General features: G+C 45.8%; 1 protein-coding gene across 2 annotated transcripts in view; it reads right to left on the bottom strand.

Annotated features, from left to right (window-relative positions):
- Positions 1 to 20,513, bottom strand: part of LOC126418977 (probable G-protein coupled receptor Mth-like 1) — a 382,615-nt gene that overhangs the window by 23,112 nt on the left and 338,990 nt on the right. For both annotated transcript variants that reach the window (XM_050086023.1, XM_050086024.1), the window contains exon 9: positions 7,817 to 8,064. In XM_050086023.1, coding sequence (XP_049941980.1) covers positions 7,817 to 8,064 — 248 coding nt within the window. The remainder of the gene's footprint in view (positions 1 to 7,816; positions 8,065 to 20,513) is intronic.

Genomic DNA, 20,513 nt, shown 5'->3' with positions numbered 1-20,513 from the left:
CCGCTTTCGATTAAGTCATTGATTCTATCATAGCTGTTCTTCATTTAGTGTTTAAAACTATGTTTTTATACTTAACATATGTTTATTAATGCTGCAAATTTCACACAGTTTTGCATAAGTTTCACAGAGGTTTTCATAAATGTAAAATATAAAAAATATATATATTTCTTTCAAAGTTAAGAATGTATTATTTTTCAACATTTTAGCTGACATCCTTGAACGATTTCAATAACAAAATTTTTAGTGTTCTAAAAAGAAGCGTGAAATGAAGCATTAAATGTGTTAAGGAAGCTTCTGTAAATGTAAATCATGATGGAAAGAGGGCATTAGTGCCCCTTCTCCAAAATATAAGTCCAGCATCTTAGCTAGAGCACAATCCTGGACGATATACTGAAACAGTTAGCAGAGTTCCGAGTTTATACATGTAGAGCAATCCTAATAGCCACATTTCATGCTAGATGCACACAAAATTTATCATAAGTAACCAAATGGCAAACACAAATTAGGGTCATGTTCAGTAATAACATCATTAGATAGGCAATCATATTAGGTAGATTTAGCCGTTACTGTCAGAATGACATCCTCACCTCCAGACGACCTTTTTTATTTTGTTCTTTTCGCACTGGTACAGATGCCGAATTAGTGAAACTGCAACAACTATGTGGCTGCAAAACCTGTATGAGAGCATAGTCATACATTTTTTTAATTATCAAATAAAAAATTAAAGCTACATAATTATTTTTTTAACAATGTCTGAAGCAACAGTCATTGATGATGGTCTTGCAGCAGTACTAAATTGATGTTCTGACAGTAGTTGCATTACGTACGAAGATATTACCTGTTAGTGGCACATGAAAATTTGTGCCGGACCAAGATTCGAATCCAGATTTCCCACTTGTCACGAAAGGTCGCCTTAACCACTTCCGCTATCTGAACACGCTCGCAGCACTGACCCAAACTACCGTATGTCATACAGTCTATGACACCACTGCTCGCAACTTTACTTGAATTCCCGCCATAAGATTTAAGTGAGACAAAGGTTTTAAACACTAGTATTTCGAGCGCAATTTTGCCAGTCAGGACTTGTAATATTTACTGATGAGATTCTTACACCAATAGGTAATATCTTCATATCAAGTGCAGCTAATGTCAGAAATATTCCGCATTTGCGAATGAATATCATAAATTTAGAACAGCTGCAACCTTTTCTCCAATGTCTATTTCTTCAGACATTGATAAAAACAAGTATTACAAGCCTCAGCGGACAAAATTACGATCGTAATACTAATGGTGAATACGTTTGTCTCCTTGAAACCCTGTGGCGCGATGGGGTTGTAGACAGTATGACGTGTGGAAATTCGGATCGGCATTAGAAGGTGCTTTGACAGCTGAAGTGGCTAAGGCGACCACTCGTGACAAGCAGGAATTCCAGGCTCGACTCCCGGTTAGGCATAAATTTTCATGTGTCATCAATAGGTAACATCTTCATACATAATGCAGCTAATGTGAGTCCAAATTGTGAATCAATTTCGCAAATTATTATTTTTTAAGTGCAGGTACAGGTCTGCAGTGCTGGAACATTTAAATCACCACTATAACACGTCGCAAGAGGAGCCAAGACAAAATGGCGCAGTACATTAATGGAGTGGAGAATCGTGCCGTAACTAGGTTTTTACATCTGGGACGAGACAACGTTGCAACAGTCCGTGCTTAGGTGGTTAAAGCATATACCAACAGTGTACCATCATATGACAGCTCTTAGATGCCACAGATGCTTCTATTGTGGCTAAACAATTATGAACGACGAAGAAGAAGTCTCAAACTACTTTGCAGTGTATAATCAGGAATTTCAAGAGGAACTAGTGTTCGAAGACCAGCATATCAAATTGACCCGATAGTGGAAGAATAGAAAATCAGTCATGCCTTAATTTTCAACATTTTTTGCGACATTTTGTACATCACACAGTTCTTTACCTGCCTAATTACCACAGACGAGTGAAAGGTGTATAGCTGCAACCATGAGACGACGGACGAAAGGGTATACTAGAAACGTGTATTCGCCATTGTTGAAAAACGTGACGACCGAACCATTATCGAGCAAAGTGATACCCAATATTTTTTGGGACTGCCATTGTGTGGCATAACAGATTAGGTTCATAAGGGACAAACCTTAATAAGATCATACCATCGACATCGCTGGACAAGGTTCCGGGATGCTGTCAAGACGAAGTGTCACACAAATCTGCCGAAGGGGGTGCCTTCGCTCCACGATAACGCCTCTGCTTATTCTGCACAAGACGGCCACACATGCTGCTTCTTTGGGCTATCAAATATTGGCTCATGCTCTCCCTCCCGATGTCCGCCTTTCTGTTATTTTCACGTGGGTTCCTGTGGCCTCTTCGTATTTCCTTGGATGAAGAAACCCTTGCATTCAAGGTACCTTCAGAATGATGAGATATTTTTAGAGGTGGAAATACATGACCACCACCTATTTTCAACGTCAACGTGCAATAACCACACAGAGACAGCAGTGGCACCATTGGCAGTGGAGAGTATATGAAGTGGGTCGGGCGAGGGGGAAGGGGGGGGGGGAGCTGGGGGATGTGGAAAACAGCTGTTGTCATCAGGCGGTAGGGGCAGATTTATCTGATGTCCAAAAAGGCATGATCATTGGCTTCGGGACAACAGTGGAAGCGTTTGATTCGCTAAAGAGGTCATCTGTCGCCGCGCAGTTGATGTACAATTGCGGTACCGGGATGCAAAACCAACCTGCGTCGCTAATAAACAGCAGCCAGCACGGGTGTATGAACCTGGCACATGCTGCAGAGGCCCATTACGCAGCAAAGTTCGCTGATCGATCGCTGAGGAGACGCTGACGTTTGGATCATCCAGGCGCTCAGTTGCTCAACAATTGCACGTCTGTGGTGCACCACAGCTGCCTCTGCGCTGGTTTGGGATAGCACCATTTTGCCATGCATGGTATAGTTTAACAATGGTGGCACACGAAGTTAGGTGTTTCGGAAACGCTTCCACCTGTGGCCTAAAAGCCAATGACCAAACCCTTTTGCACCTCAGGTAAATAGCCCAGTTTCGGCACTACAACAACTGCACTGTTTATAGCGTCTTTTTTCTATTTTTTCTTTATTGGATTTCGATTCACCCCCCCCCCCTCCCAGAGGGGGGGGGGCCGGTTTCTGCTCGCATGAGATAAAAAAACACAACTACTGACAGTATGGTGGCTTTTCGCAACACTAACAGGGGACGCACAACACTGAACACTCACTTAAAACAGCACTATACAGGTGACACAGCGGCAGATGGGGGAGCCGCGGACCCAGACAGATGAAGGGGGAAAGGGGGGGGAGGAAAGGAAAGGAAAAAAGCGGGGAGCCAATGGAGGGAGGGAACATAGAAAAGGGGAGGGGGGCTGGCCAGAGACGAGAAGGAGTGGGAAAGGCAGTGGAGTTGAGAGCAAAAAGGACTCGGGGGAGAGAAGGGAGGCAGAGAGAGGGTAGGTGGGGAAAAAACAGGATGGAAGGGGTGGGAGAGGGAGCCTGGGAAAAGGACAGAGGAAGGGAGGGGGAGGTGAGGATCAGAGTTGATAGGAGGGATAACTGGAGGGAGAGAGGACATCATCCAGGAGGGGGAGTCAATGGAAGCCACCTTGGGAAAGGAGATGATGGGTGTAGAGGTGCAGGGTAGGGGGGACACAACAGTGAAGGCATGGCAGAGGGCGGGGGTAGGAGAGGAGAGGAGCAATCAGGGGATGAGGGGGATCAAGGCAGCGGGAGGTGTAGAGGATGCAGATATGTTCGAGGAAAAGGAGCAGATGGTGGAAAGGAATCAGGTCGTAGAGGATCTGCGTGGGGGATGGGAGGAGTATACAGAAGGCAAGGCGGAGTGCATGGTGCTCAAGGATCCAGAGGGACTTATACAATTTGGGGGGGGGGGGGCGGATATCCAAGTGGGACTGGCATAACGGAGGATGAGATTACGGATTTGTAGGTGTGGAGGATGGTAGAGGGGTTCAACCCCCACGTCCGGTCAGAGAAGAGTTTGAGGAGTCAGAGGTGGTTGTGGGCTTTGGATTGGATAGATCGGAGATGAGGGATCCAGGTGAAGTGACGGTCAATGGTGAGGCCAAGGTAGGTGAGGGTGGGGGAGAGGTGGGCAGGATGCATGCAGATTGTAAGGGAGAAATCAAGGAGCTGGAAGGAGCGAGTGGTACGACCTATGATACTCACCTGGGTCTTGGAAGGAGCCACTGGTTACACCATGCGGCAAAAAGGTCAAGGTGATTCTGGAGAAGGCGTTGGGACCGTTGAAGGGTAGGAGCGAGAGGAAGGAAGGCGGTGTCATCAGCATACTGCAGGAGGTGTACTGGAGGGGGGGGGGGGTTGGGCATATCTGCCGCGTACAGGACGCAGAGGAGAAGGGAAAAGGAGAGGACAGAGCCCTGGGGCACACCCGCGGAGGGGTAGAAGGTGCGGGAATCGCCATTATGGATGGTAACATAGGAGGGGCGGCAGGAGAGGAAGGAGGCAATCAGACGGACATAGTTGACAGGAAGGGCATAGGTCTGGATTTACAGTGTCCATCCCACTTGCTTTATATACCTCCCACTGCTAGTGCTACAACCTGCCATTTGTTTTGATTAAGGGTTCCTGTACAAAAAGGACTCCTGTAGAAGCCCTTGGTTGACATTATGTGTGTAACATGTTATCCATGGAATCAATTGAAACTTTTCAAAGCTTCCGTCTGGAATCATGGCTAGGGGGTAGCACTATACACACGAAATTTTAACTCGAGAGAGAGGACAGCACCAATCAGAGTGACTGCTTTTCGTCTCAGTAACGAATAACACACAACAGCAGTGCTGACTGACAAATGGATGAATCCTGAAACAATTTTCCAAAGCTGCTTGACATTTGTGGATCCTGAGGGGTTACCAAGGATTATTAAGACTTCAGAAGCGACGTTTGCCATCTTGCGGGACAAGTAGAGAAGATGATAGCATTTCGAATTTTTTTACTCCAAACGGGAAAGTTTGATCGAAAGGGTCCAACGTAGTTACTGCCAAAACGAGGTAGCGAGAAGTTGCTGTTACAGTCTCCCTCAGGGAGAAAGAATATGGAAGGAGCAACTGCAAGACAAGAATTTTGATTAGGCAGCGAGAGCGCTATTCTGTTGACAGCCTTTCCGCGATATGATGATGACAGTGGTATGTGTAGCAAGTTGGAAAGGAATTTTGGTCTAGTGACTGGACTTGACTGGGTTTAAAGCGGCAATAAACTGTTTCGTTTCGTAGAAAAAAGTGTCAGAACGTGTATGACTTGACCCTCTTACTTTTAACTGTGATAGAGAGATTTTCCTGTAGAGGTCTAAGAACGTCCATTGGAGCCAGAAAGTTACTGAGTGAGGAATGCCGTCACAAAGTAGCACCCAGTCCGGTGGTTGGATCAAGAGTATTCTTTGTGCAAGTGGACACAGCTCGATTCGTTGGGGTAGGGCTCTGTAGCCTGTCAGGGCAAAGCTGACCACCCTAACTGAAGTAATGTACCGAGTGCAGTAGAACAAGAAGCTGATATGGGTCTTCGAATGAAAGGATTACATGTCAACTGTTGGATGACGTAATGAAGTCGCTTGGGTCACAGAGTGCCTGGGCTGATCGCAGTGAACGATGTAATTATGTTGAAAGCAGTTTACGAAGGACACAAAAGACTCAGTTTAACTCTGAATGTCAATAAAACTCTGTCACGATGATACAAAAATAATATCCAATAGAGATATACAATAACAATCAATGATCACACTGTGACCCAATTATCCACAAATGAGTGTGAAGATGTCCAAAGATAAATGAAAAGGTTCAGTAATGATACTGACCTTGCTGTCAGCCAAGTAATGTCTCTCTCTGATGCAGACGAAATGGCGCTGTAGTTCAGTTATCTGTCAACAAAAATGTATGTGTTGGCTGCACCTAGTAATAAAGATGAGCAACTTCAAATTGCTGGGCATATAACGTTAGTTTTATATCCTACTCCGCATAGGTATAACAATGTTTATGATCACTCACACTCACACAGTGATGCACAAACCGATGGAACAAACAGGCTGTTCTTGTGTCCAACGATGGTGGATTTCACAAAGTGAACTGCTACCCAGAATCCAAGTCCAGAAAGTTGTGAAACTCATATTAAGCACATGCAGAGAGCTCATGGAGCCATCCGAAATGGAATACGTAAGCACAAAGAAGGTTAATCACTCTACTGTCAAAGACACATATGGAGGGCTTCAGAGAATACTGAGAAGTGCTGGATAAGTGCAGGGCCGAGGAATTTATAGGCACTCTCACGTCAGTGGACTGTCCCATGTTACCTGCCTGCACCTGCAGAGGCATCTTCCGCAAGAGAAAGTTGCAGTTGGCTGTTTATAACCTTCCTTCACGTTGACACTTGCACTGGGGGTGGAATCTGAATCACTGCCGGATACTAAAGTTAGTATTTCCAACCCCAGGCGGAGAGACGTGATCAGTATTTCATTTCCATGTTAACACTGAGTTCTGTGTAATCTGTAAGAAATACGAGGGTTGTCCAGAAAGTAAGTTCCGATCAGTCGCGAAATGGAAACCACAGTGAAAATCAGAAACGTTTTATCTGCAACGGTTAGGTACACCTTCCACGTACTTCTCTACATAGTCGCCGCTCCAACTTCGAGTTTTGTCGTAGTGTTGTATCAACTTTCCAATACCCTCGTCACAGAAAGCAGCCGCCTGTACTTTCGGCCAGTTATCTGCACCGGTCTGCAGCTCGTTGTCTGTGGAAAAATTTTGCCTTCATAGCCAGCGGTTCTTGTGAGGAGATATGAGACTCAGGGGGAGCCAATTACGGACTGTATTATGGGTGATCAAACACTTCTCATCTGAAACGCTGCAGGAGCGTCTTCACTGCCCCTGCAGTATGCGGCCGAGAATTGTCATGGAGAAGGAACTGCTCGACAGTTGTGTTATGTGGGCTGCATGACACAGGCGAAATCTCTAACCAGGCGCTCATACTTGGCGGGAGACACTATTCCCTACGCATTTTTCCGTGTTCACTGTTCATTCAAAACTGAAAAGAGCGTCGCGACACGATCGACGGGCATACTAGAGACACTGGCCAACACACCTGTGCAAAGCTATACCGGATTTTCCCAGTGGTTTCCATTTTGCGACCTATGGGAACTTACTTCCTAGACAACCCTCCTAGTATGATTTATCAAGAAGGTTGAACTACCGTCAGCACAGGATGAGAGACAGAATAAAAGTGTAATGCATAAAGTGGATTATACATCTCATACTGTAGCACATCCGCCCATCAACCAAAGTCATTCGTTCTATTTATTCGAGGAAAATAACTGATCAGAGAACTGTGAGACAGACGTCACACTGTAAGCGGAAAGAGCTGTACAATATAAAACTATTAGCAGAGCACACCACATGGTTCTTAAACTGTTCTAATGTTCCACCTATCATATACTACAGGGAAATTTGAATGCAGTCATTTATAAACACTGAATTCAGGAATGATGGAGGCAGAGTGTAATTTGTGCCAGGTACCTCCAATATACCAGTGATTAGAATAGCCATGGTACCAGCCAGCTACTTGGCATTCGTTGACAAAAGTCACTGGGCAACTTAGGTGCTAGTCAGGTTATACTGTCCTTCAAATGGAAGTAGTTTGGAAAGAAAGCAAGTCCACAAGGACAGCCTAGACATTTGTGCTGTGGCAGCAGAGACAGAGTGCCAAAGAAGGCCTTAAAATGGTAGAGTACGCACCTGATCCAGAACCTCCATGACCCTCTGATGGCGGCAGTGAGCACGGGCACCAGGAGGGCAGTCGCGACCTGAGCAGCCGAAGCACGCTGCGCTTGCAGCAAAACAGGTAGAACAGGAAGACAGCCCGCAGTAGGTTCACCAGGTCCGTCAGGTACCAGTAGTAAGCAGGTCCGCCCACAGCCCACGACACGATCTCCATCACCCACGTCAGTCCCATCAGCCCAAACAGCTTGGTGTACAGCACTAGCCTGTGGTGAAAAGTGCACAGTGTGGGACAGGTGACACAATATGGTGCAAGAAGGGTCTTGTAACTGACTTGTGTGATCTCTATGGTCGCAGGTTCGAATCATGCCTCGGGCATCGATGTGTGTGACGTCCTTAGGTTAGTTAGGTTTAATTAGTTCTAAGTTCTAGGGGACTGATGACCTTAGAAGTTAAGTCCCACAGTGCTCAGAGCCATTTGAACCATTTTGACAGCCACGTGGACCAGCTTTCTGGTGTGCCTCTCCTCCAGCTCAACACCATTTCAGCCTGTTGGCACATTCGTTTATCACCTGATCTAACCAGTAATGCAACCTGACACCAAATTCAGTCCCTAGGCCACCAACCAGAGTTGATCAGCATATCCCTCCACTGATCAGTGGCATGTACCTTATGTAGCGAACCTGTTGGCATATTTCCTCCCTGGCGCATCTATCGGATGCAAGCAGAGTAACAGAAAATACTGTCCCTATATCATCAGATTAGCCCATAAAGTCCAATAGCACTTCCAAACCATAGATTAGTTTTGTGCTTCTTCACCAGCCAAAAGCGATTTCAGCCTACAGACACATTCCCTCCATAGCTCGTATGTGCAATACATGCAGCCTGACAACAAATTACGTCCTTATGAGTAACCCAATACATGCAGCCTGACAGAAAGTCCTGTACCTACACCACCTGCTTAGTGCCTGGGAACTGTCAGCAAACCTCTACGATTGATCAGTGGCAAGTTCCTTCTGTATAACAACGTCATCTCAGACTGCAGCCCAAACTAATCCACAAGCTACAAGGAGACTGTCAGGAACTCCTGTTTCTCGACAACCTTTTCAGCAGCTGTATCACATGAGCATATCCTCTCTGCAGGTCAATTGTATGTGGCATCATAAGTAACTCAGCACCTAGAGATTACATCATTTCCCTATTCCCTGTCCCGTACTTCATTTTTTCGTCAAAGACTTGAGTTTATACCAGGAGCTACCCTGGGAAACAATAAAGTCGAAAAGGGACACAGCATAATATCAAAAAGTCGACTAGAAAATGTGTAAGGAATAAAATAAAAATGTTAGCATGTTCACTTCCCAAACAGTTTCAAATCCATTTTTTGACACTGTGTGTCATTTCTAACATCGTTGTATGCCAATGTAACTCTTGCTGTTGAACCAAGTGTGCTGGAAAATGGTCTTTGAATGAAACCAGTCGCATATTAAAGAATAATTTTAACAGCAGCTTCCAGTGCTACTAGAGCTCATTGCTGAAGTTTATCATCGCTGTAGAGTACAATCAACAGGGAATAATCCAAGGCGCTCGTAGGCATGTCGCCTTTGTAGCTGATCATCCTGTAATCTCTGCAGCTCAAAAGGTCCTTATTTGTCTAGCTATCTAGCTTGCTATCATGCTATATCTTAAATACATCATATTCTCAGACCATTGGCTTGCCCTCTCCCAGAGCACATCAACTCTATACATTAAGCTTGTCACTCTGTCCTCTTCCAGACTGCTAGCTCTCCACCATATCACTTATCACTTCAGCTCTTCCTTTTATACCCCTCCCCCACTTCCACAAGATCTCCCATTCCCAGTTCCCTACTGAATGCCTTTCATATTTCTTCAGTTTTTTAACACGAAGAATGTTCTGGTCCCAAGCACACATCTTCAGTAGATCAGTTTGCGTCTCTCCTACACTTTCTCAATAACTTATAAGAACTTATGCGGCATAATGCTCAGGCAGGCCATCGCAAACAGCCAATGGGTATGCCAGCACGCCACCTACGTAATGACGCAGACAGATAGAGCATTTTCCGGCGAAAGATTCCGAGTTCGAGTCTCGGTGCGGCTCACAGTTTTAATCTGCCGGGAAGTTTCATATAGGCGCACACTCCGCTGCAGAGTGAAAATTTCATTCTTGAAACTACAATAGTGATGGCATAGTGTTCTGCAATATGTCATTCTACCAGTAATGGTGGCTGTGATTGGTTCTACAATGGGGTATTCTGCTATTAAGTGGATGCGACTAGTTTTGCAATGTGGCATTCTACCGTTAATCGAGATTTCCCGAATGTGGAAAATCATTCATGCCAGAACGATCTTTCTTGAAACAAAAAAATTGTTTCCTGACGTGAGTTGCTCAGAGGCACGTGTCCCCCACACAATACAAATGCCTCAATCTGCCTCTGGTGCCTTCGCCTCTCTATTAAACTCAAAGCAAGCAATATGTCGCAAATGTTAGATACTTTTCCACTTGCAATTGTATCTGACAACACTTAAACGATATTCATAAGTTTCAACTATCCAAAATCCCATATGTAAATGCAAGACAAATACCAGAATTTCAAATAAGAATGTGACAGCGGTTAAATAAACTTGTATCAACCTATCTTTTGTGTTAATGAACATGTTTACTTTTATGCTCACTAATAAGAGAGCAGAGACGTGCCGAAGATGCACTGTGCTACGTTTTCCTAGTCGGGTAGCATATGATGTTGGGTGGCCGGAGGTGTGTGGCTCGTGGCTGCTGTAGGGCGAGGAAACACTACAGTGTACACTGCTCTGATTTCGACGTGGATGTAAACTATTTTGTGGAATTGTTTTCGGCAGTGTTTGCTATTATTGGTGGTGTTAGAAAGTGAAGCGAATTATCTTTGGGATTCTATGAGACTGATACCATTAGCAGACATCAGAAACGTGGTTTATAACTTGAATCCTCGCCTTTGTGCTTGCACTCCGCCAGGTTTATCACTAGATCGTGACTAGATACACTCCTGTAACAGCTCGAGCGGAAAACAACGCTCCCTCCAGAAATTCTGCATTGGAGCCTTAAGTGAAAGACTCGGAGGTAGTCTTCTGCAGCAGCCAACTGGAGCAAGGTTTCATGTCTGACACAGTACGTTTGTCATGTTTATATATAACTGTTGTAGTAATTTGAACAAGAACTTTATTTCACACCCATCAATAATTTGAGTAATGCTACTACCATAATGGCGTAGTTAAGCACATATTAAAATCATTACGTTTTACAGATCACTGATATCCTTGGGCTATTTGACACTGTCCAGTCTACAGTAAATAGCAGTTCAAAGATCTGTTGACAACAACTGTCACTGCCAAGCTGATTGAACCTATCTGTATGCAGCAAGTTTAAACATTATTGTTGTGTCATTGTATAATAAGTTGCATGATGTAGATATGGAGTGTTGTCTCTCTCTCTTTTTATTTGTGTGACCATTAATTTATAAACACACGTTTATAGGTACATAATATTATATGATTGATGTGGTATGTGCTGTACATTGGCCTCAGAGTAACCACTTGGAAATGGCACATCTGCCAAATCAGGTGATTATGTGAAAATAAATGAGTGCGTACATAATGTAGCCACGGTGGAAGATAAAATCGCTGTTTAGTATTGGAAACAGTTTAATGGGTTTTGAAGTATGACCTGAATAGTTACCATTACCAAGAAAATGTTATCATTTAAAGAAATTAATATTTCTCTGGCTCTAATTAAAATTCGAAACATATTTTTATATGCTTAGAAACACTATAGTTATCTATACTATACTTTACTCTCAGGAAATGGAAAAAAGAACACATTGACACCGGTGTGTCAGACCCACCATACTTGCTCCGGACACTGCGAGAGGGCTGTACAAGCAATGATCACACGCACGGCACAGCGGACACACCAGGAACCGCGGTGTTGGCCGTCGAATGGCGCTAGCTGCGCAGCATTTGTGCACCGCCGCCGTCAGTCTCAGCCAGTTTGCCGTGGCATTACGGAGCTCCATCGCAGTCTTTAACACTGGTCGCATGCCGCGACAGCGTGGACGTGAACCGTATGTGCAGTTGACGGACTTTGAGCGAGGGCGTATAGTGGGCATGCGGGAGGCCGGGTGGACGTACCGTCGAATTGCTCAACACGTGGGGCGTGAGGTCTCCACAGTACATCGATGTTGTCGCCAGTGGTCGGCGGAAGGTGCACGTGCCCGTCGACCTGGGACCGGACCGCAGCGACGCACGGATGCACGCCAAGACTGTAGGATCCTACGCAGTGCCGTAGGGGACCGCACCGCCACTTCCCAGCAAATTAGGGACACTGTTGCTCCTGGGGTATCGGCGAGGACCATTCGCAACCGTCTCCATGCAGCTGGGCTACGGTCCCGCACACCGTGAGGCCGTCTTCCGCTCACGCCCCAACATCGTGCAGCCCGCCTCCGGTGGTGTCGCGACAGGCGTGAATGGAGGGACGAATGGAGACGTGTCGTCTTCAGCGATGAGAGTCGCTTCTGCCTTGGTGCCAATAATGGTCGTATGCGTGTTTGGCGCCGTGCAGGTGAGCGCCACAATCAGGACTGCATACGACCGAGGCACACAGGGCCAACACCCGGCATCATGGTGTGGGGAGCGATCTCCTACACTGGCCGTACACCACTGGTGATCGTCGAGGGGACACTGAATAGTGCACGGTACATCCAAACCGTCATCGAACCCATCGTTCTACCATTCCTAGACCGGCAAGGGAACTTGCTGTTCCAACAGGACAATGCACGTCCGCATGTATCCCGTGCCACCCAACGTGCTCTAGAAGGTGTAAGTCAACTACCCTGGCCAGCAAGATCTCCGGATCTGTCCCCCATTGAGCATGTTTGGGACTGGATGAAGCGTCGTCTCACGCGGTCTGCACGTCCAGCACGAACGCTGGTCCAACTGAGGCGCCAGGTGGAAATGGCATGGCAAGCCGTTCCACAGGACTACATCCAGCATCTCTACGATCGTCTCCATGGGAGAATAGCAGCCTGCATTGCTGCGAAAGGTGGATATACACTGTACTAGTGCCGACATTGTGCATGCTCTGTTGCCTGTGCCTATGTGCCTGTGGTTCTGTCAGTGTGATCATGTGATGTATCTGACCCCAGGAATGTGTCAATATAGTTTCCCCTTCCTGGGACAATGAATTCACGGTGTTCTTATTTCAATTTCCAGGAGTGTATTTGTAGGAAGTAGAGGCTTTCAAACTATTTCCTATTGTCACTAAAAGCATATCACTGTTTTGGCTGTCTGTAGACAGTTCTTTGGAGTTCTTTGGAGTTTCAGTAACAAATACCAACTAATTTAAATCGCGCTATATTCTGTGTACAAGTCAGAGTGTTTTTCCCGAACCCCCATCTCTCCTTACACTGTTGTGGTGTGCAACACAGAAGGGGAGGGAATGCGGTGACCTGTTGCCGTGGGGATGTGCTGAAGGGCCAGGAGAGGTCTTGTACAGAAGGCACAGAGATAGATATCTCACACAGAGTCACCTCCTCCATATCAATCAACATGGATTCTCGAAACATCGCCCATGGAGAACCCAACTTCCACTTTCTCACATAACATCTTGAAAGCCACGAGTCAAAGCAGTCACGTGTATGCAGTATTTATCTCCTTCTGGAAAGCATCTAACGCATTACCACACCAATAGTTATTAACAAAAGTGCGATCATGTGGAATATGGAACAAAATTTGTGACTGTGTTGACGATTAGTAGGAAGGATGCAGCAGTATGTTCAAATGGTTCAAATGGCTCTGAGCACTATGGGTTCAAAAATGGTTCAAATGGCTCTGAGCACTATGCGACTTATTATCTGTGGTCAACAGTCCCCTAGAACTTAGAACTACTTAAACCTAACTAACCTAAGAACATCACACACATCCATGCCCGAGGCAGGATTCTAACCTGCGACCGTAGCAGTCGCGCGGTTCCGGACTGAGCGCCTAGAACCGCTAGACCACCGCGGCCCCCCAGCAGTTTGTCATCGACAGATGTAGAAGTTACTTGAGATATGTCCCATGGACGTATATGGGACTCCACCTGATCATTTTGTATAGTAATGACCTTGGCAACACTCCTCTAAAACCATGTCTATCTTTAGTCCGACATTGTGGGGAACCCAGACATTCGAGCAGCACAGACTAGTGCTCCTTAACTGGCGTGTTACACTTTTCAAACCTCTCACAATTAACAATAGTCATCCTTTCTCTTTCCCTGCAAACTACGTTATCTATTCATTCCACTTCATGTCTACATCCTGAGCTGGACAACATTGGTTCCCTGGGCACATCAGACTGCAAAATGCGTGTGCATGGAGAACTATGGGATGGGGTCTCCAGTTCAATGGCAAGTGCGGAGTCAAGATAGTTTACTCAATAACATCCTTTATTGGTCTATGCTCCCGTACAGGAGATCGATGACAGTGACCCAGGAGTCGGCCGTGGCTAGCAAGCAGTGAGCGAAAGCCTAGCCAGACATAACGCGGTCTATTGGTACGGCCCGTAACACTGAGCCGCAACGACCAGGCCGCGTCGTTGATATGCTCATTTTTTTTTTTATTCCGATTTTGGCCGTCTAGGGACCGCGTTAAACAACTATTTTTCAATGTACATTTCTCCTATTGCGCTCCTCCTCTTTTCTCTTCTGCCAATATGTCTTCATCCTCTCTCTGTGCTGCTCCCTTCGGTCTTCTGTCCACACTGTTCCTCCAGTTCTTCTCTTCTTCACTTCAAATCCTTCAAAATGTTGAATTTTGTCTCTCATTAAGTCTCTGTTGGTTAAATCATCTTCTCCTATACCCATCTCCTCTAAGTCTGCTTTGACTTCTTTGAACCAGGTAATTTGGGTTCTGGGGTTCTTGTCAAAAAACATGAATATTTTCTTTGTCAGCCTTTCATCATTCATTCTTTTCAAATGGGCGTAAAAGCTTACTCTTCTCTTCCTCATAGTATCTCCCACTTTCTCAATTTTGTCATACACTTCTCTATTACTTCTAAGCTTCCAAGTCCCATTCTCAAACCTCGGCCCAAGTACTCTTCTAATGATTTTTCGCTCCTTTTTTGCTATAGCTTCCATTTCCTTGTTAGTGTTCATTGCTAAACATTCAGATGCATACAGACACTCTGGCTTAATCACAGTGTTGTAGTGCCTTATTTTTGCGTTAATTCATACTGACTTCTTGTTGTAGACATTCTTTGTTAGCTGGAATGCCATTTCCATTTTTCTTGTTCTTGTTTTATTTCCTTCTTTATCTGAAGCATTGGGCTGGATGATTTCCCCTAAATATTTGAAATTAGAAACCTTCTTTATCTGCTCATTATTGTATTGCGCTCGTCTCCTAGAGTGCAGCACTGATGCAGCAGCAACCGAACAGCCGCACCGGGCGAGGAGCGTTTCAACGGTGCGCTCTGACTGCCGCGGCTGAGGCCCACAGGCCGTACCGCCAGGCTGCGTTCTGTCTGGCAAAGCCTTAAGACAGCAGGGTTGGCGAACATTTCTCGTGGCCCAACATGGTTGGCTGGAACGTGCGGACGCTCTAAGTTAAATCAAGGACTCTCAGAGAGTGGCTGGTGCTTCAGCCTATGGCGCCCAGTAGATGGCATCGCAATGGCAGGTGTACTTTGAAGCCTGACCCATAAGGGCTAGTTAACAGCCCTTACGAGCTAGTTGGTGATGTTACTCGATTAAGCTGTAGCACCTTGGACACACATTCGACCAATGACTGGTGTGGAGACTGTGCCCGTGGTGTGCACATGCCTGATGGAATGCCACTAATGGCTGAGCTGGCTGAGCTGGGCGTGTGTTGGCTCTGCTACATCCAGTCAAAGATATACGACAGGAGCTGTGCTCCCGTCAAATAGTCGTCTATGGAAATGCTACTTCGTGCCAGCATCCAGCAATCACATCTACATCTACATCTACATCTACATTGATACTCCGCAAGCCACCCAACGGTGTGTGGCGGAGGGCACTTTACGTGCCACTGTCATTACCTCCCTTTCCTGTTCCAGTCGCGTATGGTTCGCGGGAAGAACGACTGTCTGAAAGCCTCCGTGCGCGCTCTAATCTCTCTAATTTTACATTCGTGATCTCCTCGGGAGGTATAAGTACGGGGAAGCAATATATTCGATACCTCATCCAGAAACGCACCCTCTCGAAACCTGGCGAGCAAGCTACACCGCGATGCAGAGCGCCTCTCTTGCAGAGTCTGCCACTTGAGTTTATTAAACATCTCCGTAACGCTATCACGGTTACCAAATAACCCTGTGACGAAACGCGCCGCTCTTCTTTGGATCCTCTCTATCTCCTCCGTCAGACTGATCTGGTACGGATCCCACACTGATGAGCAATACTCAAGTATAGGTCGAACGAGTGTTTTGTAAGCCACCTCCTTTGTTGATGGACTACATTTTCTAAGCACTTTCCCAATGAATCTCAACCTGGTACCCGCCTTACCAACAATTAATTTTATATGATCATTCCACTTCAAATCGTTCCGCACGCATACTCCCAGATATTTTACAGAAGTAACTGCTACCAGTGTTTGTTCCGCTATCATATAATCATACAATAAAGGATCCTTCTTTCTATGTATTCGCAATACATTACATTTGTCTATGTTAAGGGTCAGTTGCCACTCCCTGCACCAAGTGCCTATCCGCTGCAGATCTTCCTGCATTTCGCTACAATTTTCTAATGCTGCAACTTCTCTGTATACTACAGCATCATCCGCGAAAAGCCGCATGGAACTTCCGACACTATCTACTAGGTCATTTATATATATTGTGAAAAGCAATGGTCCCATAACACTCCCCTGTGGCACGCCAGAGGTTACTTTAACGTCTGTAGACGTCTCTCCATTGATAACAACATGCTGTGTTCTGTTTGCTAAAAGCTCTTCAATCCAGCCACACAGCTGGTCTGATATTCCGTAGGCTCTTACTTTGTTTATCAGGCGACAGTGCGGAACTGTATCGAACGCCTTCCGGAAGTCAAGAAAAATAGCATCTACCTGGGAACCTGTATCTAATATTTTCTGGGTCTCATGAACAAATAAAGCGAGTTGGGTCTCACACGATCGCTGTTTCCGGAATCCATGTTGATTCCTACATAGTAGATTCTGGGTTTCCAGAAATGACATGATACGCGAGCAAAAAACATGTTCTAAAATTCTACAAGAGATCGACGTCAGAGATATAGGTCTATAGTTTTGCGCATCTGCTCGACGACCCTTCTTGAAGACTGGGACTACCTGTACTCTTTTCCAATCATTTGGAACCCTCCGTTCCTCTAGAGACTTGCGGTACACGGCTGTTAGAAGGGGGGCAAGTTCTTTCACGTACTCTGTGTAGAATCGAATTGGTATCCCATCAGGTCCAGTGGACTTTCCTCTATTGAGTGATTCCAGTTGCTTTTCTATTCCTTGGACACTTATTTCGATGTCAGCCATTTTTTCGTTTGTGCGAGGATTTAGAGAAGGAATTGCAGTGCGGTCTTCCTCTGTGAAACAGCTTTGGAAAAAGGTGTTTAGTATTTCAGCTTTGTGCGTGTCATCCTCTGTTTCAATGCCATCATCATCCCGGAGTGTCTGGATATGCTGTTTCGAGCCACTTACTGATTTAACGTAAGACCAGAACTTCCTAGGATTTTCTGTCAAGTCGGTACATAGAATTTTACTTTCGAATTCAATGAACGCTTCACGCATAGCCCTCCGTACGCTAACTTTGACATCGTTTAGCTTCTGTTTGTATGAGAGGTTTTGGCTGCGTTTAAACTTGGAGTGGAGCTCTCTTTGCTTTCGCAGTAGTTTCCTAACTTTGTTGTTGTACCACGGTGGGTTTTTCCCGTCCCTCACAGTTTTACTCGGCACGTACCTGTCTAAAACGCATTTTACGATTGCCTTGAACTTTTTCCATAAACACTCAACATTGTCAGTGTCGGAACAGAAATTTTCGTTTTGATCTGTTAGGTAGTCTGAAATCTGCCTTCTATTACTCTTGCTAAACAGATAAACCTTCCTCCCTTTTTTTATATTCCCATTAACTTCCATATTCAGGGATGCTGCAACGGCCTTATGATCACTGATTCCCTGTTCTGTACATACAGAGTCGAAAAGTTCGGGTCTGTTTGTTATCAGTAGGTCCAAGATGTTATCTCCACTAGTCGGTTCTCTGTTTAATTGCTCGAGGTAATTTTCGGATAGTGCACTCAGTATAATGTCACTCGATGCTCTGTCCCTACCACCCGTCCTAAACATCTGAGTGTCCCAGTCTATATCTGGTAAATTGAAATCTCCACCTAAGACTATAACATGCTGAGAAAATTTATGTGAAATTTATTCCAAATTTTCTCTCAGTTGTTCTGCCACTAATGCTGCTGAGTCGGGAGGTCGGTAAAAGGAGCCAATTATTAACCTAGTTCGGTTGTTTAGTGTAACCTCCACCCATAATAATTCACAGGAACTATCCACTTCTACTTCACTACAGGATAAACTACTACTAACAGCGACGAACACTCCACCACCGGTTGCATGCACTCTATCCTTTCTAAACACCGTCTGTACCTTTGTAAAAATTTCGGCAGAATTTATCTCTGGCTTAAGCCAGCTTTCTGTACCTATAACGATTTCAGCTTCGGTGCTTTCTATCAGCGCTTGAAGTTCCGGTACTTTACCAACGCAGCTTCGACAGTTGACAATTACAATACCGATTGCTGCTTGGTCCCCGCATGTCCTGACTTTGCCCCACACCCGTTGAGGCTGTTGCCCTTTCTGTACTTGCCCAAGGCCATCTAACCTAAAAAACCGCCCAGCCCACGCCACACAACCCCTGCTACCCGTGTAGCCGCTTGTTGCGTGTAGTGGACTCCTGACCTATCCAGTGGAACACGAAACCCCACCACCCTATGGCGCAAGTCGAGGAATCTGCAGCCCACACGGTCGCAGAACCGTCTCAGCCTCTGATTCAGACCCTCCACTCGGCTCTGTACCAAAGGTCCGCAGTCAGTCCTGTCGACGATGCTGCAGATGGTGAGCTCTGCTTTCATCCCGCTAGCGAGACTGGCAGTCTTCACCAAATCAGATAGCCGCCGGAAGCCAGAGAGGATTTCCTCCGATCCATAGCGACACACATCATTGGTGCCGACATGAGCGACCACCTGCAGATGGGTGCACGCTGTACCCTTCATGGCATCCGGAAGGACCCTTTCCACATCTGGAATGACTCCCCCCGGTATGCACACAGAGTGCACATTGGTTTTCTTCCCCTCTCTTGCTGCCATTTCCCTAAGGGGCCCCATTACGCGCCTGACGTTGGAGCTCCCAACTACCAGTAAGCCCACCCTCTGCAACTGCCCGGATCTTGCAGACTGAGGGGCAACCTCTGGAACAGGACAAGCAGCCATGTCAGGCTGAAGATCAGTATCAGCCTGAGACAGAGCCTGAAACCGGTTCGTCAGACAAACTGGAGAGGCTTTCCGTTCAGCCCTCCGGAATGTCTTTCGCCCCCTGCCACACCTTGAAACGACCTCCCACTCTACCACAGGTGAGGGATCAGCCTCAATGCGGGCAGTATCCTGGGCAACCACAGTCGTAGTCCGATCAGGGGATGCGTGGGACGAGCTGGCCGTCCCCGACAAACCCCCATCCGGACCCCCACAGTGATGCCCATTGGCAACAGCCTCAAGCTGTGTGACCGAAGCCAACACTGCCTGAAGCTGGGAGCGAAGGGATGCCAACTCAGCCTGCATCCGAACACAGCAGTTGCAGTCCATCGTTAATGGTAGAACGCCGCATTGCAGAACCAATCACATCCACCATAAATGGTAGAATGCCACATTGCAGAGCCAATCACATCCATTCATAAGTTTCAACTATCCAAAATCTCATATAAAAGCGCAAGAAATCTCGATAATTGACGTATTTGATTGATTGCTACAATTTTGCCTTCGTACGACATTACATTCAGTAGGCAAGGTTCACTGACCGTGTGTAGGAGTACTGCATGCTCAAATTCAAAATAAAAATCAAAGGATGGGGGCGGGGGGGAGGAGTCTTCCTGCATTTTTGCTTGAATATCATCAGTTTTGTGACTGAGCATTCCTAGGCAATATTATTACTGGTGACGTATTATGATACTTTTATGTTAACCTCTTAAGAAGAAATTAATTGTTGAACCCTAACAAAAGACAAATACTCGAACAAGGAGAATGTGAAAACATTATTTTGCACGTGGTCTCTCAAAAATGGTATTGTGCACTATGAATCTCTCCCCAAGGGTGTGTCCATCACGCCTGGAATTTGTTGCCAACTGTTGAGACACATTTTGGTCTCAGTGCAAGAAAGACGATCGACAAAACTGCATCAAGTGTTACCCCTACACGATAACACACTCTACTGGTTTGACAAACAAAGTTATCCTGGATATTGTTTGGGAAGCCATTCCTCGCCCACTTCTTATGACCTTTTGCCCTCAAATATTTCCTGCTCCTTGTCGAGCAACTGTCAATAAAATTCCTTTCCTGACGATAATGTACTTCAGAGCTGACTTGACGATATCTTTAACCCATAACCACTAGGTTTCTATAGTTGTGGGATTGATAAAATACTTGAGCGTTGTTAGACTGTTTTAA

This window comes from Schistocerca serialis, chromosome 9, assembly GCF_023864345.2.
Source record: "Schistocerca serialis cubense isolate TAMUIC-IGC-003099 chromosome 9, iqSchSeri2.2, whole genome shotgun sequence".
NCBI lineage: Eukaryota > Metazoa > Arthropoda > Insecta > Orthoptera > Acrididae > Schistocerca > Schistocerca serialis.
Note: the sequence above shows the minus strand (reverse complement) of the source record. Positions and strands in the feature narration are given on the sequence as shown.